Genomic DNA, 27,699 nt, shown 5'->3' with positions numbered 1-27,699 from the left:
TGAGCATGTTCAAGCCGGTTGGAGAAGATCGAGCACATTTTGTGATGTCATGGAAACAGTCCATATTGCTATTGCCTTGGGCGAGTCTAATATGTTAAAGCCTCACATGCAAGATGTCATTCGAAACCCATTTGTGACTCAGACAGCTGCTGGGATCTTGAGTAATGCAATCAATACAATTACCCAGGACCAGTCGACTAGATGTTCTAAAGAATGTAGTCCGCTATAGTCAATACACAATAGCACGAGTGGTAATTAGTAAGACTCCAACAAGCAATTGATCTGCCCTATATAATGGTGTAATGTGTTGGTTCAGCTGCTTCTCACCATACTCAAGCGGCCCGAGGCCCTAAAATAATCGGCCATGGGATGGAGGCCGAGGGGGCCCCTAATCAGTGGGACAAAAGGCGGAGAACTGGCAGAAATTGAACTTGTATTACATGATCAGCTGCCTGGCTTGCTCCTCAGAACGACGCCCACCACGCCCTATGATCCCATGATCTCAGTGATGTGGAGTGGATGCTCTTAAAAGTGGCACTGGTGGTCACTTGGGGCCCGGGGGTATTTTCCAGAGTCCGAAATCGCATGTCACTGGCCTCTTCTCTCCTCCACAATTGACGCAACTCGCTACCGCTCTTTGGTGATCCATACGTATACGCATACTTTGTACTGGACTTATGATTCTGGAGCAAAAACATGGTGAGTCATTGGCAGTAATATCCACTACAAACACAAATTCGACGAGTCACCATCTTGCTTTAGAGCAACTGATAACAGGATTTTTAACAACCACGCCTTTCAATGAGCTCTCATTGACATGTGTATTTCCTCTGACTCGAATTGTCAGCAAGCCATGCTGTAGGCTCATATATAGTAAATGGATTTTTCTTCCTGATCTCTTGGCCGAGTCTTTCTGCTCATGTGCTCGACCACTTGATCGTGCTTTTCCCTGCTTGAGGGTGCTTGACCTCGACTCGCTGCAGGACAAACGACTAATCACATTCTCTTATCGCAGTGTCATCTGCCTCGCTGCCGGGCGCCATACAGCCTCTCAGCCTCTCAGCGGCCAGCAAACCCCGCAAAGCCTGTTTCTTGGACTCTTGACCGTTTGCTGCCCCTCAGTTCCTGCCTGCCGACCTTCCCATCATCGTCACTTCCCCATTGGGAAGCGATCACCTCCTTACTTTATCATCTCCATCGTCGCGTGTCGTTCTTTCCTCATGTCACAGTCACCGCAGCCTCCTCCTCCCCCTCCAGGCGAAATGCCTTCTTTTCTGATGACAACAATACCTTCTTACTCGGGCAGGACGAGGTCGTTACCTAGTGTCTCTGTCCCGGGGAGAAGAGGTTCTGCCATTGCAAACGTCATGGGTATGCGCAAAAGGGTCGAGATTGAGGTCGTCCTAGATGGCCATGCCGACCTTGTCCATTCATACGCCACCTACGACGAAATCAGAGGTCGCGTCGACATCAAGTGCGAAAAGGACACTCCTTATCAGGATCTCAGCATCACCTTTGAAGGCGTCAGCAATACCTATGTCGAGAAGATTGCCACGTCGGCCCCAACCGCCGGTCGAACGACAGGACGTCACACTTTCCTCAAGGTGCAGCAGCCCATCAGCGCCGAATGTCTCCCAGAAGACAATGTCTTTGCTGCCGGCGTCAACTACAGCGTCCCTTTCAACTTCGTGGTCCCCGACCGCCTCCTTCCCTTTGTCTGCACACACAAGATCGATAATGAGGATATGAGAAAACATCACCTCCAACTCCCTCCGAGCCTCGGCGACCCCAACGTATCTGGCGACGGTAATGTCCTCATGGATGACTTGGCACCCGATATGTCTAGAATATGCTATTCCATTAGGGCGCGAATCACCACGTCCAATCTGGTGGGCAGGATCATCGAAATCGCCGACAAGTCGGAGCGAATTCGAATTATCCCAGCTCGAGAGGAGGCTGCTCCTCTGGACATTGATGATTCCGACGGCGAGCACGTCATGCGAAAAGAGAGGAACGTCAGAAAGGGATTCTTCAAAATCGGTAAAACTGGTCGTTTGACAGCCGTCACCACCCAACCGAGACCATTACAAATTCCACACTCACGCAAGAAGACTTCTCAACCCATCTCCACCGTCGCCCGTATAGATCTAAGGTTCGATCCTGCTACTCCCGAAGATCAACCCCCTCAGATCGACTCTATTGTCAGCAAGTTGAAGGTCTATACCTTTTTCGGTGCTGCTGCATACAAGACCATTCCCCAAGTCAACAGGTTCGACAACTGGTCCTTGTTACACGGCATCTATCACGAGAACGTGCCTCTCGCAAGTCGTAACCTGTCCACTGTGTCGTGGACACGCCTCAGCGGTTCAGAACCTCCACCAAGCCCCCCACCCTCGGATCAATTTCGACGACCATCGGCTTGGTCTACCTCATCCACCTCATCAATTCCCGAACCATCTTCCACCTATAGTCCGGGCTCTTCATTTTATACTGCTAGCATCGTGGTTCCCATCGCTCTCCCAGATCCATCAACAAGTTCGCGGCCCAAGGTATTTGTCCCAACTTTTCATTCTTGTATCGTCTCCCGCATCTATCACCTCGAGTTGAACCTTGCGTACAAACCTCCGGGGACCACGATTGCGGCAAATCATGTCGTCTTGAAATCACCTATTCAAATAACCGCCGAGGCTGGTGAGCGTCCAGAGGAACTGCAAGCCGCAGATGCCGCAATTGTCGCTGAGATTGAGCAGCAATTCGGAATGTACGAAGCACGCCAACAAGACTTGCAAAGAGAGTTGGCCATCAACATGGAATCACCAGGATATGAGGAGATTGTCACTAGCACAACCACACCGTTTGGCGGAACAAGGCATATGAGCCTCGGCATGCCCGTGCCAAACTCGCAATTATCATCCCCTGAACACTCCGAAGTTTCAGACACGGCACCTTCAGCACCACCTGGATATCATGTTGGCTCGGGCTTCAATACCTTCAGCCCTCGAGACAGGCTTGGAGGACCAAGGACATCGAGTGTGAGTAATCACATCTCCGTTATTCGTGCCTAAAGTTTGTCAGCCTTTGTGCTGGCGTCTCTTGATCTTGTTTGCTCTCCTTTCTCGCTACCGTCCAGCGTCTTACATTCTGAATCTCAAAGAGGATGACACCTTTCTTACCGTTTCTCGTGTAAAGGGGGAGAATGAGCATGAGAACCGAGGAAAGGACGACAAATGATCCCGTCCCCATATGCGAAACATCGAACGCCGACAGTGAAGTTGATGTCGAATGAGTTGTTAAAGTTGGTCGCCAAATGACCAACAAAAGAGCCTGAAGATACAACTGAGCCTTCAAATACGCCTCGTGACCCACTTGTTCGCCACACTCTCTTATGAGTAATCATTTCTTTCTTTTCTCTTTTAGGAGGAGGGTCAGAACTTGTTCTGTTTCTAACTCGAGGCATGATTCCTTTCAACAGGAGTATTATTACCAAACCTTTCCTCGACGACGCAGGGGTGGAAGTGGAGTATCATGGCCTATTGGGCTGATTATACTCACACCGTGAGAATAAGACGCTCTTGAAGTGAGCTGGTCTCGGTAGGGGTTGTGTGCTTCTCGCGGAGAAACGCAATGGATACAGCACACAGACGAAGTCGCACCCTCTCTGCAGCAGACCTGGTGCGTTATGCTTGATGGTCGGTCGAACCCTGTACCGTTTGAAGGGAAAGGAAGAAAGAGACTTAATGATTGAAGATTGGCCATGTCACTTTGACATCAACAACAGATGATATACAGGAATTGGGAGTTGGATTGATGGAATTTGTCTTTGCACGATACCCTTTTTGTTATGGAAGTTTGAGTTGGGCTAGAAGGACAACTTTGTTGCTTGGATATAGCCTACAGGGCAAAATATCAGTACTGTTGTTCCTAACCCTGAGCATTTTCGCATTCACTTTGCAAAGCCATATCTATAATACGAAACTTAATTATAATCGAGTTATTTCAATGACGGCGCGTCAAGGTGCCTGAAGCTGTCTCAGTGTCTTCTCTTCCATGTCCTGCAGATGAAAGAGGTGACCCGTAGAAATTACAAAGCACATATACGTACATTCATGTCTACATCATTACTCTGAGAAGCCAAACAACACCAAATTATATAGAATGATGGCTGTGGGGTTTTAAAGGTTTTTCTATTTTTTTGTTTTTTACATAATATTGGATATCTAGATACTTGATGCTGGACTGCGGCCACCGATGCGAAACTCCCCACAGCAAAGCACAACACAGCTATGTACTGCATCTCTTGCGTGTGGGAAGTGGGGCATCCAGCCCGGTCTGGTCTGTGGGAACGGGCTCGCGACAGCCAGGAATAGAAATTAGTGTTTGTAAACGTTGATGATGCACTTCGGCTTGCCAGGAGCCTTGGGTCAACTGTTGAATCGATGAGATCATTGATTTTCTCGAAAGCCTTTGCTTGCTCTCTACTCCTTTTGCTCTTAGTGATATATTCTTGCATATCCATATTGAATCTCGCGGATTGCTCGAGTGTTGGGTCTGTTGGTCGGACTGGTCGCTCCAGCTTGGAATGCGGAGTTTAGTCAGGTTCTGAGGGTTTATCGTCGATTAAATGTCTCTGGTGACTGCCACGCCCTCGATTTGACGTATCCAGCTGTCCCAGTCACCCTCATCTCTAAGATTGATGCTTGATTTGGGAGGAGTTTTCTCACACGAACTCATCTTGAATATCGCTTTGCTCGAAGTATTCAGGGGAGGTTGACAACTGACCAATGAGAGGGAGTCACTAGCAAGACTGACCAATGAGAAGGCTCGGTCATTAGCCCGGACCTCGGGCTCAGTCCGAGGCAGTTCACGTGGTCTTGCCCGGCACCAACTCACTAGATACAGTGTGTATGTGTAGATGAATCGTGTAAATCAGTAGCAGAACAGACCAAGGGATGTATGTACTGTATCTCTTGCGCCAGGGAACTCCTGGCTATGGACCCAGTTCGGTGTGGATTTGGTTAGCCGTTGGCGTCATGGAGCCCTTCAGCGTCAGAACAATAGTTTATTGTGTTAAGCAATCGAGAGCACTCCGGCACACCGGCAACCCAGGCCGAATATGTACTGCATCTCTTGCGTCTGGGTTAGGTTAAGTTGGCATATCGCCCGGGATATTGGTTGTGTGTAATGAAAAGACCGGCACACCCGGTCATGTACTGCATCTCTTACGCCTGCTGAGTAAACGGAGCAATATGTCCTGGAGACCACCGAGGTCTCAACGACAGAGAACAGGACTTTATAGCTGGTTTTGGTTAGGTCCCTATTGCTTCTTTCGAATTCGGCTCATTCGTTCTCCTTCTACCTCTCCTCAACGACAATGACTTTGTCCCTCTCGTAGCGTTGCTTCTCTGTGACACAGGAGGCCCACCAGCGGGACTGTGGAAGGCCCTGACAGGCTGTGTGCATATCTCCTCGAAGATGCGCTTCCACCCGCCACACCAGGACGGATTTCTTCCTACACGGAATGTCAACAACTGTGGTCCTGGAAGGCTTCTTTAAAATGGACCGGGTCGTACCTCTTGAGCGAGAGCCGGTCTGGGAGGTGGAGTAACGCCGTCCCACGACCTTCTCGGCCTTCAAAAGGACGCACGCCATCCATTCACGAAGTCGAGGCAGGGGCAAGATCTTGTGCTGGACGGTGAGACTCCCACTAGGTGCCAAAGCGTCACTCCCGTTAGAGAGGACCGTGGAAGACTTTGAGAATTGTAAGCGCTTGGTCAAAGTCTTGGAGAGACTGGAGTCCGCCTGATGTAACGCCTCCATCTTATGCGTATGCGGACCACAGTACACGGACTGTACGTACTGCATCTTTTGCGCCTCCTACAGGTGATGGTGAAGAAATTCGACATTAGGTCCAAGCGACTGGCTTTCGGTATTCTTGTGCAAAGGTCTTCTGTGGGAGGTCAACTTAATTGGAATAGAGAATTGTCATCGTAGAACAGGCTGCAATCTTGGACCGGGAGGTACTGGACTGTGAATGACTGATTGAGATCGGTCGTTGGTGGCAAAGCGCCCTCCACGCTGACATTGTCCGGGTGCTGGCCGAACATGTGTGCTGATGCCACCAAAACTGCACATGCTGTAGTAAACATCCTCTTTATATCGGGATCTGTTATCATTGTCTACCGCCATGCTCATCGAGACCTTGTGTATGACGAGCCGATCGTGAGGCGGTCACAAGGATCGGCCTTGGTCTGATCTTTTTTCGGAGCTGTGAAGATCAGGACGACGAGGTCGACAACGACGCAGAAGAAAGTCACTGCTTCGCATATTTGACGAGACCGGTGAACGAGTGCCAAGTGTCTTACAAAGACGAGCGGTGTTACTCGAACAAAAAGTTGAATTGGTGACCATGGTACGAAGGTCTCGACTTGGTGCCTCGAATCGGTGTACTGACTAAATGTCTTTGTATATCCTCGTCACCATGAAGCACTTTGGCAAATGTCGATACATGCGTTCAAAGGTGTAGAACGAAGCTTATCAAGGCGAGGACTCGGTTTCGTCTAGCGAGCCGCTAGAGTACTCACGCTCTGCACCACGTGGAGGTGCCTGCCGATTGCAGAGCAGAATGATCTCAATACAGGATTAGATTGGATGATGGATCACAAGTCTGAGTGATCAAAGTGGACTAATCAAGGGTTCGATGGGGTGTGTGAATCGTCTGGATTTTCTTTGTCTAGCTGTGAGCCTGACTGAGACTGCGATTCTTTGGTTCTGGTGTGCTGCTGGATGCCTCTACGATAAGCGGCCATTAGGTCCAAAGGTCGCTGCACTGTATTCTCCAACGGCAGATGATCTTTGCCTGAAGATGAAGCACCCAAGGCGTCAATTAGGCTCATTGGAGCCTCCGAGTCCACGAGACTCTCGTGTAGGACGCCCACGTAGGATGGTTGAAAGGCTTGAGATATAACGGTTTGGCCTGTGTACCGATGATTATTTTTGGGCACGATGTTGCAAGTAATTATCTTTGGAGCAGGCGACTTCCTGTACTGTAGGCCTCGAACGTTGTATGGATCTTCGATTTTGGGATCGGGAATCTGTTGATTGGCTTTGACCTCAATGGGACTGTTTTTGCAAGCATCACGCATTTGCTTGTCAGAGGAATAAATCACCTCCATCTCTTGTTTTTCGGAATCATTGGTAGGACCTTTGTTGAAGGCAATGACGCGGCCGTACGATTGAAGACGGGCTACCACAGCAGCCGACTCTAAGATAGAGGTGGCCGGGGGGGAGATCAGGACGCGGGCTGCGAAGCCTGCAACTGCGACGGCTTTCCCTGTAGGAGACATGTCGGAAGATCAGTTGGAGCAAAAGTTACATGATGCTTTGCTCAGTCCAAAGACGATCAGAAGGGAAGGGAAAGATGATATGCGCAGGGATGCAATGTAATATCAGGTTGATGGTATCATCTGAATATCAGGTTTAATTTGAGGAAAGTTTGGTGGGTTGGTGGTGACGCAGGGCAGGAACGATGGGTGGAGCAGCCTGATGCGCCGCTGGTAGATCCTCCACGTGAGACTGCGAGTTACGTCACGTGAGACTTCAGCTTGGCCAGCAACGACAACTTTTATAGTCACCACAGCTGGATTACCCAAAACCTTGATCAATAATTGCATTAATTAGAGGTAGAGACGATGCATAATCTCGGATTGTCAACCACGGCCAGAAAGAAGGCTTAATGCCCAGAGAAAATGGGACAAATGTAGAACGGAGTTACAATTGCCCGGGCTGAATGTATTGACATTATAATGAAAACGGTTCAGACGTGAATCTGCACAATACTGAGTGACACAATGTGCCAGGTGGAGTTTGGTAGGAGATGAGATAGCTAGGCGTGCCATATAATCTACTTGTGCTCTACGAGTACGGTGTTGTGGGTGTACAGCCTCATTCACACAGCCTGATCAGCCCCAATGGACAGATGGACACCAGGCTGTCAAATTATATTGGCCCCTCGGCCCACAGAATGTCAGCCGTGCTCCATATGCCACAGTCAGCCTCTTAGGCAGGATCAAGCCTTACCAGACAAGGGTTTTCTGGGGGCACCAATGGCACCTATTCGATGGGGCCGAGGGCTGAGGCTCCTCAGCCTAGGGCCCTTGGCCCTGGTGAGGGTCGACCAGTGATCAGTGAAAATAGCGAGAGCGGAGGAGCATCGGAACTCGGAGGCACTGGATGTCACCCGGGGGGTATACCTACGAGTCAGTCGTATGCCTATGAGCCGTTGGAGACAGCCTTAAAAATCTCCACCTAATTAATACAGCGGTGTTGCTCATAGTTGAACTGAAAGACTGTAACCTTGCAGCGAACACTCGAGGCAACAAGGTGACTTCCTAGACAGCGGCAGCGGCAGCAGCAGCAGCAGTTCAAGGTCCGTCTATTGTTGTAGTCTACGGAGTAAGGCCATCGCACGGGACTGCTCGTTCTTCGCTCAAGGGCACTGTGGCATGAGGTTATGGTTGAATGGGAGAAGCCGTCCCCTGTTCTGAAGTCCGTGACCTGGAGTCCTCGGCTCTTCCGCCATCCTTATTTCGCCCTGGCCGCTCTCCTGTTTCTAATTCCGTCAACCACTTGGGAAGGTCGTGGCTGCTGATGCTGTCTGGAACAATAATAATATTCTTATCTTCCTTCATCTGATCCGGTTTCACACTTTTTACTCGGATCACTTTTTCGAATTCTCATTCCTCTCCTTACCTTCAGTGCCTCCCACCTTTGAGCCAAGCACCCAAGCCAACTCTTCAACCTCGCGTGCCTCAGTCCCCGATTTTGCAGTCAAATCCCTCACAAGTCACCCGTCCTAGTTGGCTCTTGGCGCCACTTCAGACGCCCTTTTCACCAATCCGCTTCGGTCCTCTTCCCCTCCCTGCGTTTCAGCCGCGATCGCAAGACCCAAGACCCCCAAGAGCTCGCTGAATCCAACGCTTTGTGACACTCCTCGACGTTACCCAAAGACTTTGACTTCGCCTCCCTCTTTTCCGCCTTGCCCTTGCCACCTTTCCAGAAGTTTCACTTTCATCTTCCCCTCGTCACCAAACGCACGCCCAACGGTTACTGGCGTGATTTCTTCCGCTTCAAGACCAACAACAAACCGTCGCTGAGCCGGACCACAACCTTTTGAGGTTGTGGTATTTTCACCCCAATCCCCTATCAATCACTCACCACCACCCTCGCCATCGTCAAAATTCGTTCTCACGCCATCAGTAACTCCCTCCTCGGAGGTCAAGACACTTACCAACCCATTCCTGGAGGATACCACCACCGGGAAGGCTATGCTGTAAACAACCAGGCACCAAAGAGGTTTCGTTCGAAAATGTACATTCCCAATACGAAATGGACTTGGGCCTTCGCCATTGTCGCTTTGGTACAAGCATGTATCATCCTAGCATTTGAGAGGTAATTGAATCTCCCTCAAGCACATCACCAATCCCACTACTAAGCACACTCTCTAGTTATGTCTTTGGCCATTTCCAAATCCATCTAAGAGACTCGGATGCGCCGAACAGTAATGACGATAGTTCAGTCCGCACGATCCCTACCTTTCTCACATTATACATCTTTGGCTTTCTGTACCAACTGCTGTTGGTTTGGGATGCCCTCCGCATGAAGAACACCATCCAGGTCATTGGACTTGTTATGTACAACATTGGCCTACTCATCTATGGTGCGGTACAAATGGAACAAATCAGAGACGCCATCTTTTCCCTGGCCGAATCCGAAGCAGTCCACAAAAGCCTGTGGTCCGACATCAGACCATTCCTTCTGGCCATCCCCTGTATACTGGCTTTGGGCACCGTATGCATGGCCTTTATCGCGTGGAAGTTGTACGACGAGTTCGCTTGGACCATCTACAAACGCATTTCAGCCGACCTGCGTATGAAACGCCGATATCTCTACTACCAGGTCTATATCGCCCTGCTCAAGTTCGATTTCTTCTTTTTCCTCGGCTTCACCGTCCAATTCGTCGTTATTGTTACCCGTCAACAAAATGTCGAATTTGCTCTGACTATTGCCGCCATTCCTGTTACCATCTTGATTCTTCTAGCCGCTGCTTGGTTCGTCAGGAAGGAGAATCTTTGGGGAACCATTGGCGTCATCGTAAGCTCACCTCATCTCCGCTCCGATCTGCACCGAGAGTACCGGTTTACTGACCTTAGCATTATCTAGATTCTGTATTTTGGCGGCCTAGCATACTTCATTTTCAAGCTGGTACGAATGTACTCGGCGGCTCGAGAAAAGGCGTACGAGCCAGCTCGAAAAGAGTTGTCGACTTTCGCCGTCTTGACTATTATTCTGATCATCCTGACCATTATTCTTGCGTGCATCTGTGCACACAACTACGGCAAAGGACTCAAACCATACATCACCAAGATACGACCCATTGAAGACGACGAGAAACCAATGGGAAGCGCGTATGCGCCGTACGCAACGGAGATGTCGCCAGGAGTGGCGTCGGGAAAGAACACCTACGCTGGACCATCTCAGGGCCGAATGGAGATCGACTGAACACGCTACAGCGACAAAGGGGTTTTCGCCCTGTTTGTAGCCATGATGACATGTTAGCGGGCGTTGGATTCCCTCCTTGGACTTGGAGGTTTCATTTTGCACAACATTTTTCTAAAAAGGCCGTATTGGATGACGGGGTGTTGGGATCGGAACGGGCTTTCAACCATGAGATCGCGGTGGACGGATCCGCCTGGTTGTCAACAGACTCTGTATGTGTGATTACGAGAACTGTCTACATACACAAAGGGACTATCACATTTGGCGATGAATTTGATATATTGACGACATGTGCATTGGAAGATTTGTACATTCCGATATGGCCAGAACATACCATGGATGCTGTCTGCGCACCCATCATGACATCTTGATGATCCGAACGGGCGTGATGACACGATTATCGTAGGCTAATATCCTCCTATCTGACACCTTTACTGTGCTCTGCTCGTCATCCATACATCCTGATGGACTGTCGATAGTACGAAAATCAAAGAGAAGCCAAGTCCGTCGAAAGAAGTCAAAGATATGTCCAAGCTCTTGGCATCGCAGTTGTCTTGATAGTCGTGACCCCGTCGCTGTCTCTAATCATGGCATTGTATTACGTTGAGAAAATCACGTGGACGATTTCATCTGCCCAGTTGTGTTCAAAGCCAAGGGTGGTGACGACGGGCTTGTCCTCGACGATGTCATCACTGACTTTCCAAAACGCCGTGGGGCCTGCGGGACCGTGTTCTTCGTAGTCCTTGTCGAACCAGTTGCCCAACACGCCACGGGCGGACCGCGGACCACCGATCTGGACGCCTTCGCTGCGCCATCGCTCTTCGCCATGGAAGATGCTGAATGTTGTCCAGCGAATAGCACCGCCGGGGGTCTGGCGTACCGTACCTACAGAAATGAATATTTTTAGAAACATGTCTCCTGTATATGGCTGCGAAAAGTCGACAGGGGAGAGACCAGAGGGGGAGTACATACCTCGAATGCGGCTGTTGGCATTAGGATCCCAGGCCATGAATGAGCTCTTGCTCGTACCCTCGAAATGGACCACGGGATAGTCCTTGCCGTCATCCGGACCAGGCTCTTCAATCTTTGTTACACGAAGTTGCAGCCGGATCAAGCGGAAGGCTTCCTTTGTACTAATGGGTTCCCGTTCCTGGGCGAGCGGGATGTCTCCGTTCTCGAAGTTGAAGGTGTATAAGTCGTTGTAGTCAAGGAAACAAACAACGCGGGTCCAGGTGCCGGTGATTCCAAAAGGGTCCAAGGCATCAAGCTCTGGGTGTTGTGATGGAGTAACGTTGTCGAGAGGACCAAGAGGTTGAGACTTGAAGCTATTCTTGGCAATGCCATGGAAGGGGGACTCCCATATTTGGGCGCTGTATGGCGACCAGGCTCGAGGTCGAGTTCTCGAGGATGTCGAAGAAGATGAATTGGACGAGGCGGAGCGTGGAGAGGTCGAAGCGGGTGTTGTTGCCGCGGACGGGGAGGAGTTAGAGGCGTGTGAAGAAGGTGTTTCATCTTCTTCTTCCTCATCGTCATCGTCATCGTCGTCATCAAGATCCGACTCCACTGGCAGTCTCCGTTCTGTGTAGATTCTCAGGTTGTAAGCAAGAACAATCATAATAGCCTGAACCTTTTCCCAATCTATCGCTTGGCTCCCATCGTCGAGGAATGGTCCCCACATATTGGCTTGGGTATAGCGGCGAAGATCGTAGACTCGTGAGCGAGCGTATGGGTGGACGAAGCGGAGCGGATATAGGCTGGCATCGGGGGCGGTTTCATCGATTGAGAAGTGAGGGCAGAGTTCATCTCGATGTGGCCAGGAGGCTTCTAGATCGATGCCGAAGAGTACATGGAGACGAGCAGATAGTTGGCGAAGTTCTGGCGAATCTTTCCATGGCCATAGACTCGGCTTGGCGGTGGTGAAGATGTTGGCTCGACAGAGGAAATTGGATGTGTTGAGGGGATTGCGGAAGAGTCGATTCAGGAACCTCAAGTTCTTGCTTGAAAAGGGAGGGGCGCTCGTGGCCAGTTCAACGCATCTTCTGAGTACCTCATCGACATTGTCGTCCTAGATAGGAATTTGGTCATTAGTAACCCGGTGGGAGTCAAATTTCGGTAAAGAGATGTACCTTGACTTGCTCGTTTTCCGAAGCCAAAATCTTCTCGACGTTGGTCAAGACTGATAACCTGTCTTTCCACGACGATGTTGACGGTGAGGAGTCGTTAATCGGATCCTAGGATTGGTGAAGTGTATTAGTCATATAGAATTCTGAGGGGTGAATCCAATTAATTAACGTGGGTGAAGAGAATGCAAAGGCATGGGTAGCAGTAAAAGCCAGGGTGAGGAATCGAAAGACGGCGCTGGATGAGTGACTTACAAATCGAGATAAAAATTGTAGTCTCCAGAGGAAGTCGTCATTATTGATAAATTGGTGCAAGTGCCGGCAAGAGCGAGACAATCTGCTAAGGTCGGTGGGGGGAACGTGGGAGAAGATATTGTGCAGGATCTCCGGAGAGAGATCAAGCAGCTGCGACATGATTGCTTGTGCTCTAGCGATAGATCGTATGAGAGGATCAGATCACCAGGCAGGCGTTAAGGAAGAGAGTGAATGAAGTGGTGTCGAAGGGAATGGAGATAGGAATGGGGTGGTGAGATGAGATAGACGGATGCGGGATGCCGCGATAAGCGGGGACGAATTCGCCCGAGGAAGTCTAGGAGTCTGTCAACAAACGAAAACGAACCCGGGGCAAGCGGCTCTTTGAGCTGCAGCCTGCAGCCTTGAGAGCGATCAGAATCGTATAATTATACCTAGGTAGGTAGGTATAACACTAGACTGGTCGAGTTGGTGGACAGGTTAGGTGCGTTTATGTCGAGAACGATAATGATGATGAGATGAAATTGAAGAGTACTAGAGTAAGTAGATTTTGGGTGTCTCCTTCCCAGACTCCAACCTTGAACTAACGAATGATGCCATCAATAATATAATTTGTCTGTGTGCGGGTGTCACATCGGACTTTAGCTGATAAGAGGAGACTTGAAATCCGGGGCTCTGACCTGCGTTACTGGGCCATTACTGGGCCATAACCTTTGCCTTGGGCTTTTGGGCAGTGATGAGGGGGTTTTAGGCCCGAGGGGCCTTTGGAGGGGCAAGATGCCATATAAATTAGCCCGAGGAGTCCCTCGGCCCCTAGGCGCCAGTTAGTGTTGTCAGAAGCCTAAGAAGCATACTCAAGGAGAAAATTGTGAAGCTTGGGGCGCACCTTCCATCATCTGATGCGGCGTGCGAGGCCACCCCCTCTTACCATCATCATCATCTTCTTCTGGGAGAGACTTTTTTTAGATTACATCCTCTATATCCATACGTCTACAATACATCAAATCCGCAACAGTGCTCCAGCCGCAGACATCTGCCTTGCTTCGACTCAAGGCTCGCTAGACCAAGACCCGTACAACAAAGTCCCAACTTGCTGCCACAATTCCAAAGATCTCTCCTCGTCACGCTGACCTGTCCATAGAAACTCTCTCAACATCCGACGGAATTGTTCATAAGTCATCAACCCAAATCTAGCACATGCCTTTGCCAATCTGGCGAGGAACTCATCATGTATCTTTCCTCCTTGACACACAACACACGCAGTGCTGAGCACCCACACAATCATTGCAGGAGCAAAGTCGAACTCCATCAGATCAGGATGCATCTTTTCCAAGGTATCATGCAATTGCCCCGACAGAACCTCAAATTGTCGATAGCGAAGCGGATTTCCTCGAAGGTGATGATGCACATACGCTAGCCCTGCGATCGCACCCACTCTCCAGACCGTCTGACCCATCTCCTCGAGCTCACTGTCTTCGCTCCTGCGGACCATCATCCTCAGCCGCCGCTCCAGGCGATGGCACGAATCCCCTCTTGTCATGCGTGCCTTTTCATCCAGGCCATTCAATGGATGCGCCTGCTCCGAGTAACACAGCTGTCGAACATCCTCCAAGACTTCAATCACTCCATGTCCTTTGATCCCACCGCTCCTCAACATCGTGCCGCCTATACCAGGCAAGGGGCCACTCAAGGTTGCCTTTTCGATCGCTGACCAAGACTCTTCCAGCACTCTGGGTTGGTAAGGGGCCAACTCCTCGTCAAACAGCTCCGAATACAGCATGTCGTTGTAGCTGACTAGTCGCACCAAATGGTCCTGGATGCCGCCCGAAAACGATGAGAGCCCACCACGCATCTCCGTTATCAGTCGCAAACCTTGCATATGTTTTGTCGCTTCCTCCCGCGACCCAGTGACAAGGGCGATATTGGTCAAAGCTGCAATTGCTGCCACCGTTTCGTCGCTCACAGCCCTGTCTTGATCTGACAATCGAGCGTTAATTAGAGAAATCGCCGCACCCTTGTGATGAAGCAGCCGCAGCTCTGATTCTGGTTCATCAGGCAAGATGATAGGACTAAGTCCTCTTCTTGCTCGAAAACTCATACTCCAGGAGTACATGCTGGCGTGGAAAACGACTGGATTAGACAGTGCAAACGGCAGCCACAGTCCTTGGCCATTGATTGGACACCACGGCCATCTCTCTACCTGCCGAAATCGAACCAGGATGGCTTCGTCGATTGGGTCCAAACGAATCGCCAACGATGCAAAAGGATCGATCCGCTCGGCACTAGGCCCGGTCAACGGCAGGCGTAGCTTCTGCATTGAGCCCAATCTGGTCTTGTCGCTTTGCCCCATGGCGTTGAGGTTGGCGTCATTCGTCTTTTGTTTCCGGTTCCGAGACCGCCCAGTCAGTTCCAGAGCTCCCGGCTTTAATCGAAATCTCAGTTTCTGACCCCTGACTGAACCCATGATGGGGCCATGCTGGCCGTTTGTACCATGCTCGACATCCTGGTCCGAACCCTCTCTATCCGCATGTGCTCGAGTTAGGTAATTGTGCATGACATGCGAGCGCAAAGACTTCAGTTGCTGAGAGTTCTGCACAGTGGACCTCTTCCCGGTCGAAGTGATGAATAGAAATTCTGTGTCAGCATGATTTCCCTGTTGTCCTTGGCCAACAACATCGGTGGATGTGTCTAGTCGTGGTGTGTCACTGGTGATAGTTTCACCACGCTCCAGACAAGGCAAAATACTCCGCAGTCGGTCAGATGCCATGTTGGTGGGGTATCTGGTGTCGAAACCCTTCCCCTGAATTCTCCAAGGTTTGTCCTTCTCCTTGACTCGCTACTCTTGTTAGACTACTGCCGTTTCGAGCAAGATGTCTTTTACCCTTGTCTCTGATGGAATGAGATGCCCTCGTTGCCTTGGCCGACTCGAATTGCTGTATGCGGTCGAAGATTTAAGATCTCACTCTTTCTTGTGCTGTGGATTTCCTCGTCTTGTTGGCGCCTACTGGATTATATTGTCTTTTGCTTTGTCACACCCTTAAATCATCCAACACTCAGGGAGTGAAGAATTTTCGAGAAGGAGGAGCTACGATTAAACTGGAGTGTCTCCTTTGACGGTGACTTTCTGGACCCAGTTCTCGCCCACATAAGTACTGCAGTCCAATGATCTCGGGATCTTCTTTAGAGAAAGGCGAGAAATATTTACCGGGCCTCGTTCGAGACTGTTTAGTCATCTGAACAATGAACCTAGATGCAGGCTGACGGTGGCGGCGTTCTGTCCGTGAGGCTCAAATCTCGACAGATTTAGATGCCTGGAACAAATTAACGAATTGGTGCCCGTGTAAGCGAGATCGAGACAGAATTCTTGCAATTGAGCAGTGAATACCATGTCGGAATACGCCACTTCCATGGTCATGTTAGTTATGAATAATCTGCAATCGCCGGTCAAGGTTCTTAAGAGGCGGGACCATCATCTCCCACTGAAAGAAACTTCCCGATCAGGATGGAGGAGAAGTTGTGACAACCAATGAGCTCCAAGGCTACAATCTAGTGTCGACCTCACCTCACAACGTGATTACTGAACAAGACACCGGACGCTGGGGAGAAAAGCTGGCATTGAAAGTTCAGCATTTTTAATCCATGTTCCATCTCAACGATTACCATTCGAAGAGTAGCGCTACAACCTGGTCTTGTCTGCCTAGTTATGGCGAATGAGGTTTGCAAGTTGTGTGTCGTTGCCTCTGCTGTTTCAAACCTCAAAAGTTTGATTGTATAGTAGTATTCAAAACATTAAGTAGCCAACAACGTGATCCCAAACTGAACTTTTCATTCGTGCTCAACCAAATGGGTATCTTTTTACATTGCATTCTTTAGCTTGTACACTGGGTATCCTTCGAAATAACAGACTAGATATCAATCCAACCACTCCAGGGACACCGCAACGGAAACTCAGCGCCAAAGCATGACCACTGTCAAGGAAGCAGTGTGTGGTGGACAGACAATACAACAATAGCAATGTACAAAACCTCAAATCCAAAACAAAGCGATTGTTCAACTATCGCTCCTTGCTCTTGTTGTTCTCCTCTTCCTTGGACTTGCACCGCCATTCGCATTTGAGCTTCTCTCGCCAGTCAACCGGTCCTTGAGTTCTGCAGCCTTGCCATTCGCCTTTCCTCTCGCCTTGGTCACTCGCTTTTCTACCCGAGCCGGCACATCATGTTTGTCCGCCTCAAGCATGATATCATCCACGACATCATCTCCAACACTAGATCCCATGACCCAGTCAATGAGCCCCCATGGCCCGTAGTTGCCTTCTCCCCCGCACAAGACATGTGTATCTGTGCGACGGGCCATACCACCAAGGATAAAATTCGTTGGCACCGTCGAGTAGCCTGAGTAAGCGAAAGTTTCTTCCACCGACACCAGTGTCAAATAGATGATGTAGGTGAGCAAGTGAAAGCGGAACAGAACGGCAGGAAGGTATGTCGGCAAGAATGAGCGAACCAGGTAGGACGCCGGGTGGTCGTAACTGGCGGACAGTGGAAAAGGTGTAGATAGAGAGTGGTACCAGGTTGAATGGCCATGGGACAGCCTGTTACGCTGTTCGTGCAGTAAGTATCGATGGAAGACGTAAGCCAGTATTTCGCGGACCAGATAGCCCTTGGTAATGTCTTTGAGTATCCCAAATGGTAGTGGGAGTGTAGTGGTGACCCGCAGAGCAGAGCGGATCAAAAAGACCTGTGTAAAGAGGATCTCCACACATCCTTGAACCGCAACGGAGAGGATAATATTGAGGAGAGACCAGCCTATAATGCGGAAATGACGAATGACTTGTTTGCGCTTTGCGTCCTTGAAAGGGAGGGCAGCATCACCGAGGGCCTTGAAGTTCTCCGCCGCCGAGGGCAACAGAACGTCAAATGCGACAAAGAATAATGAGGGAATTATGTAGAAGAAGATGCGAACAGCGAGCGTGCCGATGATCTCGACTCGGAGAGGAGGATGGGACAGGACAAGGGTCGACCAGGTAAGGTAGAAGAAGAGTAGATTGAGGCTGGTAGAGTACGAGCCGACTGTGGGAATGAGGAGGAAGGAGAGGAATGGGAGGCCGATCAGAGCATCGGTCAGTGACCGCACGGTGCCGTAAGTGGAGGTAAATGGCCAGGTAGCATAGTTGTAGATGGTAGAAGCCAGCGAAGGCGGCGGAGGACAGGCGATGGCATTGGGAATATAGGATGACCAGGAAGCGGGCAGGTAACACGCCGGATTGTATTGAACCATTGCGACTGCCACCTTGTACTATGGTCGCGTCGGCGTCAATGGACAGCAATGTTGAGTGGGCCACCAACCTGAAATGCAGGTGGTTTGTTCCGCAAGACCCCAAGGCTAGGTTGGTTGAGACGGAGATGGAGTTGAAAATGTTGGTCGTTGATGTTGGTGTTGATTGTTGTTTCTGGAAACACAAGATGACGTCACAAACCATACAAGTCACGTGAATATTACAAGTTCTTGGCATCTCACAACCTCTGCGCCTCTCTCGTCCTTCATCATCGACTCCCTATACTGAATACCAGTCCCCTGACGAGTTTCGCACTTCCAACTAAATCAGTCGTAACCGTGTGGAGCTAACCTACACTTGAAACTGATGCAAGGCATTGTCATCCTCGGGCCCTGCTAATTTGGTTGTCAAAATGCGGAGAAGCCCCTCGATCCCTGGGCCCAGAGATCTAAGGTTTACACCTGAAAAGAGTTGCATGGGGAAGCGCCAGCCGCGTCAAAGGTTCGATTTAACTTCAGCTCGCTGATTACGGAGTACTTGAAACAGCCCTGTACGCTTGTTCTCCAATCGCAACGGATCCCACCAAGTAAGTCCCCACGACGGTCCAGAAGGGGTGCTAATCATGTCTTTCACGACGACGTCCGAAGCATGTGATATGCGACAAATGATTCCAAGGATTTACGTGAACTCGAGCTCAAGTCGCTTAGTCTCGTAATTTTTAACAGGTGAGTTTGCTGCATGACGCGAGAGAAAGGCAACAGCTTTATGTCTTGAGCCTCGGATGATGCTACATCTGGTAACCTATGCCTCAATCTGGTCTCCAGCTTACATCACTGCACACGCTGACACCTGCTCTCTACCCCTTCTTCCAGTTCTGATGGGATCAAGCCACCCTGGAACCCAGATCGGTGGGATCTCATCTTCTACATCGTCCAGATCTCGACGTACTCATCCTGCGCAACCACATCCTGGTCCTAGTTACCCTCTCCGGCTTTGCTTTGACCTTCCGTGTCTGCAGACCAAGATCTCTCCCTTTAACCTGGGATCAAGATATGTCCCTGCGCTTTGGTGATGTCTCGACCGAGGGGTAGTTCAGGGTCTAGTCTGTGCGAGAACAAATAACGAGGAGATGCAAGCTCAACGGATCGGACAGAAGACTAGAACTCTCAACCGACGCCATCTCTGGCTCATGCGACTAAACAGCGAATAGCGAGTCAGGATCAACTCGAGGTGGCGGATTAGATCAATCCCTGGGTATGTGCTGCACTACGCAGTCATTTGCTGTTGCCCCACATCTGAAAACTGCCCACCACTAGACGCAAGGACTTTTGCGGGAAAGCTGCGTCTCGTTGCCTTCCATCACGAGCATTTAATCTCGGAGGCAGTCAGAATGTGGGTATGGAGAGAAATGTAAACAGGTTGTCATCTCATTCCTGGTCAAAGTCGACAATAAAAGTTGGTACCGGCATTCTCTAAAAATTAAGAGCCTCTCTATCAAACTTGTCGAGCGGTTACGAAAGAGTGGACGGCGCAAGGTATGTTGTCCAAAATACAACGGTAGCGCCACCTGTGGAGGACAACCTTTTCGGGAATTGCCTAAAGTATATCGACAGGGAGGGCTGAACCTGAACCTGAACCTGAACCTGAACAGCCGCCGTGACAGCCTGGCTTGGCATCGACAGTCATGTCAAGCTTTAGTATCGTGGCAATAGTTCTTGGTTCGCAGATGGCTCGCAGGTGGATTGCATTTTCAACGCCTGGAGACTGCTTTGGGCGCAGCCGTGCGGCTGCAAAGATTCGGACCGTCTAGTAACGAGCCATCGAGCCATCGAGCATCTTCCAGCCTTCAGGATTGTTGTGTTGGGACTGGGTCTCATGGCCTTGCCTCCAGGGATATCCCCACAATGAGTCCATACAAATCTGTGTACCATCTCCACGCGGACCAAGATGTTCATACTGTTCAATAACCAATCACACTGTCTTCTCATATTGGATGGACGGGACCGACATTCCTGCATGTCGAGGCCAATAGAGTTCAGTCCGTACGGAGTCTCAACTTACGATGACTGGCGGTGTGGTCAGTGCTCACTTGCATTGTGGCGTTTTGTTCCAATCCAACATCCATGAACATCTTATCTTGGCAGCGCCCGCCTCCCATTTCGACCGCATCATGCCCGTTCCGGCTCAACTTGACAAGCCCCAGGTGTTCGTTTCGACTCAGATTGGACAAGAGCCTCTGATATGGGACCACCGATTCCATACTAGCATATCCCGGGGATGGGCGGAGCCATCTTGCTTGCATCGTCCAAGGACAGGACCACCGCGTATTCCCATCCGACAGAACTGTGCTTTGAGGGCCCTCACACCACACGCCTCACACGAACTTGCGAACTCTCCAGTGGCGACCTTTACTCGTACCATACAGGTCCGTTGCTTCCTCGTGTCCAGTGGACTCCTTGTCATGTTGCGCATTCGTCGACTAGGGCAAAAGCTGTTCCATCGCCCGTCAATTTCTCGATGTGGCTGTGGTTGCATCTGCATGGCTGCAATCATCTCGACTGGTATGCATGCACTTTATTGAATATGCAACCCAGCGAGACAGTGTTTGGCTCCCAAGTACCGTCCTGCATTATCATACGCATCCAAATGCATGCTGCAAGGCTGCTGGACATTGGCCTGAAATGAACAAGTATACAAAAAACTTAGATGTTGGGGATCGGCCCGGTATGACCAAGGTTTAGAATCCAAAATCCAAATCAGCGCGGCTCAAAAGTGTCTGTCCCTTCAGCAGGCAGCGTGCTTCTCGATTTCCTCAGCTTGCTCTTTGTCATTTTGCTTGAATATCTTGTTCTGAATCGGCCAACTCGGGGAAGATCCAAAGCCACCAAATCGGGCGACTTGAGATCTTGATGCTCCGCTTTGACCAGTGCTCCAAACTCCGGCAATTGATCCAACACAACCTCCCTTGCTGCAAAACGGGGCACGTCTGGGTCGATCGAATTTGTCGGGCTCTCGTGCCTAGCGACTCTTGTGGTGCGAAAGGAATTCAAGAAACGGGCCCTAAACAAGAAAGGGTCCGTGTGTGAGAGTGTGTGTGCGTGTGAGGACTTTGCTGGGTGCTTTGCCTCTTGACACGATCCAAGGGGAGAGCCTCTGACCAAACCACTCTCTGGACTTCACATTCCCGCACACCTTGCATCCAAGCTCCAAGACAGCGCGTTGCGTTCCGTGGCCCAGCCCTCATATAGCAGCAAAGCCTGTTGGTGGGCAGTCCATTGCTTCAAGCCCTCGAGCCTGTACTCTATATTTCGTCGTCTTTTTAAACCACCCCTTGTGACCAGAACCCATCAAGCCCCCCTCCTTCTCCTCGTCGTTGAACACGGTTATTGAATGGTGGAGATCCTGTTCTCGACTTGTCAAACGCTACACGGGCAAGGCAAATGTATCATCACACAATGCAGTCTCCTCAAGCAGAGTACGGGGCAGAGGCAAGCTCCTTCGACATGCCACCTCACCAAACCACCTCGTTCGACCAAAGCTCGCCACTCACCTTGACTGCAGAGTGCCCGGAATTGTCTCCAAGCTTCTTCTCCAATGATAGTTCTCTGATTGCCGGCCTCGCACAGCGACGATCCTCTATAGAGTCTTTCAGCAGCACTTCGGCGCCACCTGAGCTGTTCTTCACGCCGTCAGCGGCAACGACAAGCCCGACAACTCCGATGATGGTGCCTTCCAAGGCGATTGCATCCAATACAAACCTCCCAAAGGCCACGTGTTTCTCCAATTATCACCCTGTGCTTCAGCTTTGTGGCGATCATGAAGACGTCAACGTCGACTCGTGGATGGGTAAGGTCGAGATCCCTGGCCACAACTCGCATCTCGATATGACTTTTGGGGTCCACATGTCGGATACACCTGGAGAAGATGATGGGTACAACATGCTGGGAGGTGAATACCACGGCATGACCACAATGGGCGCGAACCCTGCTTTGACCAAGTCCATCTTCGACGGAACCACAGAGTTCATTCCTTTGCAGGGAATGGATACAGGATTGCTGCCATGGAGCACTTGTCAGGTGCAACCGCCGTCACAGACAATTGAGCCCAGTGCGACATTTCAGACCGTGGTCTCCAGCTCACCTGGGTTCAAGATGGAGCCATCGACTCCACTCCATTGCCACCTCTCAGCCTCAACCTACCTGAACAGCAGTCCTCTGCCCATCCTGTCGCCTCTCGTGGTGCCATCGCAGCACGACGTCGAAGAGATCAGGTACGAGGCAGTGGAACAAGCCATGAGATCCAACGTGTCTCGGAAATGTCGACCCACCACGGACAGATTGTTTCGAAGAAGCTATGAGCGGAAGAAGCTGATTGGAGCGTCAGCCAAGCCCAAGCCAGCACCAACAAAGTCTGGCATTGACTGTGATGAGGTTATTCCGCAGAACGAGTTCGCGTGTAGCTATCTGGGCTGCATCGACAAGAACACCATGAGCCAGAAACGTTTCAAGCGACGAGAGCACATGAAGAGGCATGAAAAGACTGTACATCAATCCGACAAACCTTACAGATGTTGGGTGCCCGACTGCAGTCGAGCTTTCTCGAGAAGCGACAATCTCAAAAGTCATCTGAGAAATACTCACTCGAAAAAACCCGGAGTCCGGGGTAACAGATATGTCGCTACTTTGGACAAAGGCAGTGACTACTATGACCCAGAATGGTCTGGGTTGTTGGATAAGCAAGGATATCCCATCTTGTAAATATACTTTGTTCTGATGTACCGGGCCTGTAGCCTGCAGTGTAGCCATACAAGGCCTAGCGAGCGGGTTTGATCCAGTCCAACTTGTGGAACTGCGCGAGAAGACAGGTCAGGCTCCAGGTGCCTTGTGACAGAGGACTCCGGGGGCATATTTTCGGGGCAATACGGCGTTTGGCGGCAAATGTCTGTGGGCAAATTTCCAGGCGAACGTTGCGAGGCCAAAGTCGCATGTCAAAAGTTGTTTGTGTCATTATCACCAGAAAAGCGAGAGAGTCGATAGCTGACTTTGTTTTCTCTCAAAAAATGGCATGGCTTCAATGTGTTCGGCCAGGGATGGACAATGAGATATAATCAATTCATGGCAAAACTCCAATGTCTGGGCAAAGTAGATGTCCATGTACCGATCAGGGGTGGGCAATTTCATAGGGTGTAAGGGGCCGCCTCGGGCCGTAGTGAGGCGGTTCAACAAGTGAGAAACTGCCGGGGTGCTGCCATTCTTCCGACTATGCATATCAAAAAGGTTCCGTGTAGCGCAATGATCCCAACACAGAAGATGATCACGTTGCTAGGAACTACTTCGCTGATGTCTAGATTTCCGATCCAATAGGCTCAGTCCACTGGGATGGAGAGTGATAGTCTGATGCATGCTCAAATTCGCCCTGATTTTGAACTTTCTGGGCTTCCACATTCGTGGCGTCACGGTAGGGTCTTTGCGGAAGTCAAAGTCTCTCTGATGAACTTTGGCCACCAATCCGCGAGAAAATCAGATGGAGCACAAGACACGACGATTGTAGGATCTGATCTCCCACACGTATTCAGACAGTCTTGCCCTTCCTGTACTCAACATATCGACCTAGGGCTGTGGACACCGTCAGCTTGGTGTCGGACATCACGAAGGCCCACTTACGACTGCCGGTATCGTTGTGTTTCCAGATCGCTGCGACAACTTCTGTCCGCATGGGGAATACCTCGGGTCGACAGGCAGACCGCCACGTGGGTGTCTACGTTTGATGAAGACCGGAGACGAGGCATTCTCAGTATTTGCTAGTGTGTGCTGTGCATTTTCTTTGTCCGGTGACAAAGCCAATCGGCGGGCTCTGGCATTTGTTGCTGCTGGGAGAGAACCTCGTCCATCCTCTGAGCACGTAGCATACGAATTGCACTCAAGTGGAAGAGCGGCGGGAGCAGATTGGGTTCGTACAAAAATACCCCGGGGAAAACTTCTGACCTTCTTTTTCATGCTCCTGAGGCGATCTGATGTACCACCCCATATGCCACAAAATGCACGCTGCATGGCCGAAGCCTGGCCATGATGTCGAGCTCTGTTATTGGAGCGCTGGAGCAGGCCAAGCATAGCTTGGTCATCCAAGGACATGCGTGTGTCTATGATTTCTTCAATTGACAGATCAACATGGCGTGTCTCGATTGCACTGGTAGTTCGCAAGAGTGTTCGGTCCCAAAGAGCTTCGGGTATGTCATCGAGTGGAGAAGGAGCCAGGGAACTAGCCCTGGACATTGACGATTCTCTGGTAGATAGGGCGGAGGAACGGCGAGAGAAGGTGTGATAGCTGGTTGTTGCTCTTTTCAGAGGAACAGGAATTGGCCGATGAAAATTTGGAATGTGCGTACTGGTGGCTCGTCTGGAGAGGGCAACAGAGGATGCTGGTAGATTTCCTTCGGACGATGCCACTTGACCATGAGCATCCTGAAGCTCGCTCGCTGAGGGCAATGGGGAAAGAGGACGCAAGGAAAGAGGCGAAGGGCCAGGTGGGCGAGATCTAGGTAGTTGCATGCTTGAACATGTCCAAGATGCGTTACCATGGATCAGCTGTCGTCATAAGGAGGCCGCCTCCATGAGAGAAGCTTCTTGGTGTCGGTCTGGGAGTTGAAGCCATGTTGAAGAGAAGCAAAGCGTGGCAGCAGTCTGGGAATCCTGGGTCGTTCGCACCTTCCGCGAGTTCATGTCGATTGCAGACAGTGTCACACAAGTGAGGGAAGGTGCGTGACGGTCAAGTCAGCTGCCCATAAACGCTTGTGGAGGTGGAGGCATCAAAGGCTTTCGATCAGGTAGACTATCACTGACTCCCGTCATGTCCAAGATGTGTTGGATGTGCTGGATTGAGACATGACGGCTCACCGTCCTTTCATGCGCGCAATCTTGGCTTCATCCTCTTTACGCATCTCGACTTGACTGAGGAAGTCCATTCTACTGAGATAACCTTCTTTGGCTTTTGCATGCGTGGCCAGCTCTTCCTTGAGACCTTCGGTGTCCACATGTTGGGCCCAGTCCATTTTGCTCTTTTCCACCACGTTGAGTTTGGGACCTTTGAAAGTGGAGTCGGATGGCCCTTGTTTTGTCCACGATGACTTGAAAGCGGCGAGGTTACTGAAATTAGGATCGAACCGAGATATTTTGCGAAGCGGGCGTTGGACGAGTCCCCCGTCGTGGGTGAGTGATTCGGCCGGGGCTTTAGATTGTTGGGCTAGCCATAGTTGAGCCTCAGCGCTGGACTTGGGAACCACCTTTTCCTCAGTATGAACCTCGCCGGCAAACTTGTAGGTGCGTTTGATGGTGATCATGTCCTCGTCTTGGGGTTTGAGAATATTCTCCTTGTCAGCGTCCTTTACGCCTGCGTCAAGACGTTGTGGTGCGAGATTTTCAGAAGGGTTGTCTCGTTCAAGGTATGATGGTGGGTTGGGACGGTTCATTTCTTCCCAGATCTTGTTGACATCAATTGTGCTGCCCTTGCTCGTCGCCAATTTGTTGCGCCTGCGGTCGTCCTTTTCTGCTTGACGCATGGCACGAGTTTTGGCCCGCCATTCCTCGGAATCATCTCCACTGTCTTTGGCTGTCTCGCCATCCTGGGTTTTTTGCTTGCGACGACCCTTCTTTTGTTCTCTGATGGTGGCTTCATCTCCTGAGTCTAATTCCTCGATCGGAGCTGATGATTTGACTTGGGGTATGGTCTTCTTACGCGACTTTGCGGTGGAGTGGTCGCCGGGTTTGTCTTCGTTGTCCGAGGAAGAGGTCGAGTTGTCATCGTCGAGATGATCGCCTTGTTGAAAATCGCTGTCTGCGTCTTCATCGTAGTCGTCCACCATGTGAAGATCGGCATTTTCTGGTTCGGTCATCTTGTTGAATGACTCTGTGTCTCTGTGCCTGGTGTCAACATTGGCAGGGTTCGACTACGCGCATTTTCCAATAGGATGTTATTGCACGCTACACTTTTCATGTAGGACGAGAAATATGGACAGGCGTAACAGGATCTGGTTAGGCTATGAAGTGCGGGCGCAGATCAATGCACGGGAGGCTTGGAAGATGGCCTAATGGAGAAATTTAGGCGACTGGTGACAATAATCTGGAGCCTAGATCAGAATAGTGCTCCTTTGACGCAAGCCAAAGCGCCAGGCGTCAGGGGCCCCTGGAGGGCAGAAGCGATGGGCCCAGGGGCGCCTCGGGCCTGTAGGGCTCTGTGTGAGTAGGCAGCAATACAGAGTATCCCTTGGTCCCTTAGGTAGCCTGGGTCAGTCAATTAGGAATTTCTCTCAGAATCCATTCGTCTTCTATCCTTCAAACACATTCTGAGGTTCACTGGCTATATTAGTTCTCCTAAAGGCGGGTTGTATGTTCGGTTTCTCATGAAGTCTCTGGCGCGAGACATTGCAACACCAGAATAGCCGATAGCAACTGTGAGATTGTGAAGCCTACCAGGCTGCATAACGGCCCTCTTCTAGCGAGCAGAAGGCATCTAGAACAACGTCTTATGAGCAGCCGCTCGCGTAAAAGTCGTCGATCCGTCATGGGCCATCAAATCTACGAATCACAGACTTGCCCACTGTCATCCACTGTTCAACCTGGACTCAATTGTTGGCGACTTTGCGGGCCATTGGTGCTAGCGTGTGGAGAATACGATGTCAAAGCGAGAGCGAGCGTCAACCTCAATCTCGGACTGGACAGGCACTCTCTGTGCTCTATCAGTTGTAACCCGTTGCAGGATTTCTGTTGTCTGATCCATGAATGTTACAAGGTCCACTCGCCTAGTCTTGAAAAAGCATCGACCACGACTTGACAGTCCTAGATCTCTATAAGATGTCCTCATCATCCTTTACCCGATCTCTCTATGCAATGTTCCCCCAGAAGCTCGCACAACAGTCTCAATTTGGCAACTTGCCAAGTGCCAATTCGATCCCCTTCGGCCGTAACGCGAGTTCGCAAGGCTGAGAAAGGCTGCCCTCGCGGATGATACTGTTTCTTGAATACCATATACCCCAAATCATATAGATATGCGCGCCTAGCAAGTCCTTCTATTGTTGTTACGGACTTAGTGTTGAGGGGTCGGGGGAAACATTTGACCGACTGGTTACAGCACATTGAAGACGGTAGACAAATATATTTGACCTCAGTCTCGACGATTCAAGCGCACAGTTTGGCTTATGACAAGTCTGCAGCGAACATTCATCAGAACTATTACTACAATGACTTCCCAGTCAACAAAGACTTGTGTGATTACACATTACAAAGATTGGCCCAACACCCAAGGCTTTGACGTTCATGCTGAAGAGAGGTCGCCTGTCGAGCTGAGGGTCGAGGGGAGCATCCCTGAGTATACCGCGGGGGTCTTGTTCCGGACTGGACTCGGACCACGGTCAATAGAAACAGCAAAATCCAAAACATTCAAGGTCAATCACTGGTTCGATGGTCTTTCACTGGTCCATCGATTTCAGATCCACCGACCTGAGCC

The 27,699-nt window shown here is 50.5% G+C and overlaps 8 protein-coding genes across 11 annotated transcripts; 3 read left to right on the top strand and 5 right to left on the bottom strand.

Moving 5' to 3' along the window:
- Positions 1–828: 828 nt before the first annotated feature.
- Positions 829–4,030, top strand: PV10_00839 (uncharacterized protein). The gene has a single exon (XM_016364961.1). It carries the CDS (start codon positions 1,221–1,223, stop codon positions 3,063–3,065), a length of 1,845 nt encoding a protein of 614 aa, XP_016228610.1. The 5' UTR covers positions 829–1,220; the 3' UTR covers positions 3,066–4,030.
- A 260-nt stretch (positions 4,031–4,290) lies between these two features.
- Positions 4,291–6,609, bottom strand: PV10_00838 (uncharacterized protein). Its single transcript, XM_016364960.1, has one exon. It carries the CDS (start codon positions 5,860–5,862, stop codon positions 5,353–5,355), a length of 510 nt encoding a protein of 169 aa, XP_016228609.1. The 5' UTR covers positions 5,863–6,609; the 3' UTR covers positions 4,291–5,352.
- Positions 6,610–6,627: 18 nt separating this feature from the next.
- PV10_00837 (uncharacterized protein) lies at positions 6,628–7,343 on the bottom strand (the record flags this gene model as incomplete). Its single annotated transcript, XM_016364959.1, has 1 exon — positions 6,628–7,343. The coding sequence occupies one exon, from the start codon at positions 7,341–7,343 to the stop codon at positions 6,687–6,689; it is 657 nt and encodes a 218-aa protein (XP_016228608.1). The 3' UTR covers positions 6,628–6,686.
- A 1,295-nt stretch (positions 7,344–8,638) lies between these two features.
- On the top strand, positions 8,639–11,063 carry PV10_00836. 2 transcript variants are annotated; one of them, XM_016364957.1, is made up of 3 exons: positions 8,639–9,447; positions 9,504–10,149; positions 10,219–11,063. In XM_016364957.1, exons 1-3 carry the CDS (start codon positions 9,365–9,367, stop codon positions 10,555–10,557), a joined length of 1,068 nt encoding a protein of 355 aa, XP_016228606.1. In that variant the 5' UTR covers positions 8,639–9,364; the 3' UTR covers positions 10,558–11,063. The 2 variants fall into 2 exon arrangements, with proteins under 2 accessions (XP_016228606.1, XP_016228607.1); XM_016364958.1 differs by having other exon boundaries at positions 9,504–11,063.
- Positions 10,783–13,270, bottom strand: PV10_00835 (uncharacterized protein). The gene is made up of 4 exons (XM_016364956.1): positions 12,930–13,270; positions 12,681–12,785; positions 11,527–12,619; positions 10,783–11,439 (listed from the first exon to the last, which is right to left on the bottom strand). Exons 1-4 carry the CDS (start codon positions 13,086–13,088, stop codon positions 11,153–11,155), a joined length of 1,644 nt encoding a protein of 547 aa, XP_016228605.1. The 5' UTR covers positions 13,089–13,270; the 3' UTR covers positions 10,783–11,152.
- A 3,491-nt stretch (positions 13,271–16,761) lies between these two features.
- PV10_00834 (uncharacterized protein) lies at positions 16,762–18,320 on the bottom strand. Its single transcript, XM_016364955.1, has one exon. The coding sequence runs from the start codon at positions 18,201–18,203 to the stop codon at positions 16,977–16,979; it is 1,227 nt and encodes a 408-aa protein (XP_016228604.1). The 5' UTR covers positions 18,204–18,320; the 3' UTR covers positions 16,762–16,976.
- A 170-nt stretch (positions 18,321–18,490) lies between these two features.
- Positions 18,491–23,300, top strand: PV10_00833. 3 transcript variants are annotated; one of them, XM_016364954.1, is made up of 3 exons: positions 18,491–18,787; positions 18,849–18,926; positions 19,074–23,300. In XM_016364954.1, exon 3 carries the CDS (start codon positions 21,642–21,644, stop codon positions 22,956–22,958), a length of 1,317 nt encoding a protein of 438 aa, XP_016228603.1. In that variant the 5' UTR covers positions 18,491–18,787; positions 18,849–18,926; positions 19,074–21,641; the 3' UTR covers positions 22,959–23,300. The 3 variants fall into 3 exon arrangements, with proteins under 3 accessions (XP_016228603.1, XP_016228602.1, XP_016228601.1); XM_016364953.1 differs by having other exon boundaries at positions 18,491–18,926; XM_016364952.1 differs by having other exon boundaries at positions 18,491–18,997.
- PV10_00832 (uncharacterized protein) lies at positions 19,620–26,188 on the bottom strand. Its single transcript, XM_016364951.1, has one exon. The coding sequence runs from the start codon at positions 26,087–26,089 to the stop codon at positions 25,091–25,093; it is 999 nt and encodes a 332-aa protein (XP_016228600.1). The 5' UTR covers positions 26,090–26,188; the 3' UTR covers positions 19,620–25,090.
- Positions 26,189–27,699: the final 1,511 nt, after the last annotated feature.

This window comes from Exophiala mesophila, assembly GCF_000836275.1.
Source record: "Exophiala mesophila strain CBS 40295 unplaced genomic scaffold supercont1.1, whole genome shotgun sequence".
NCBI classification, from domain to species: Eukaryota; Fungi; Ascomycota; class Eurotiomycetes; order Chaetothyriales; family Herpotrichiellaceae; genus Exophiala; species Exophiala mesophila.
This window is presented reverse-complemented; position numbering and strand designations above follow the sequence as displayed.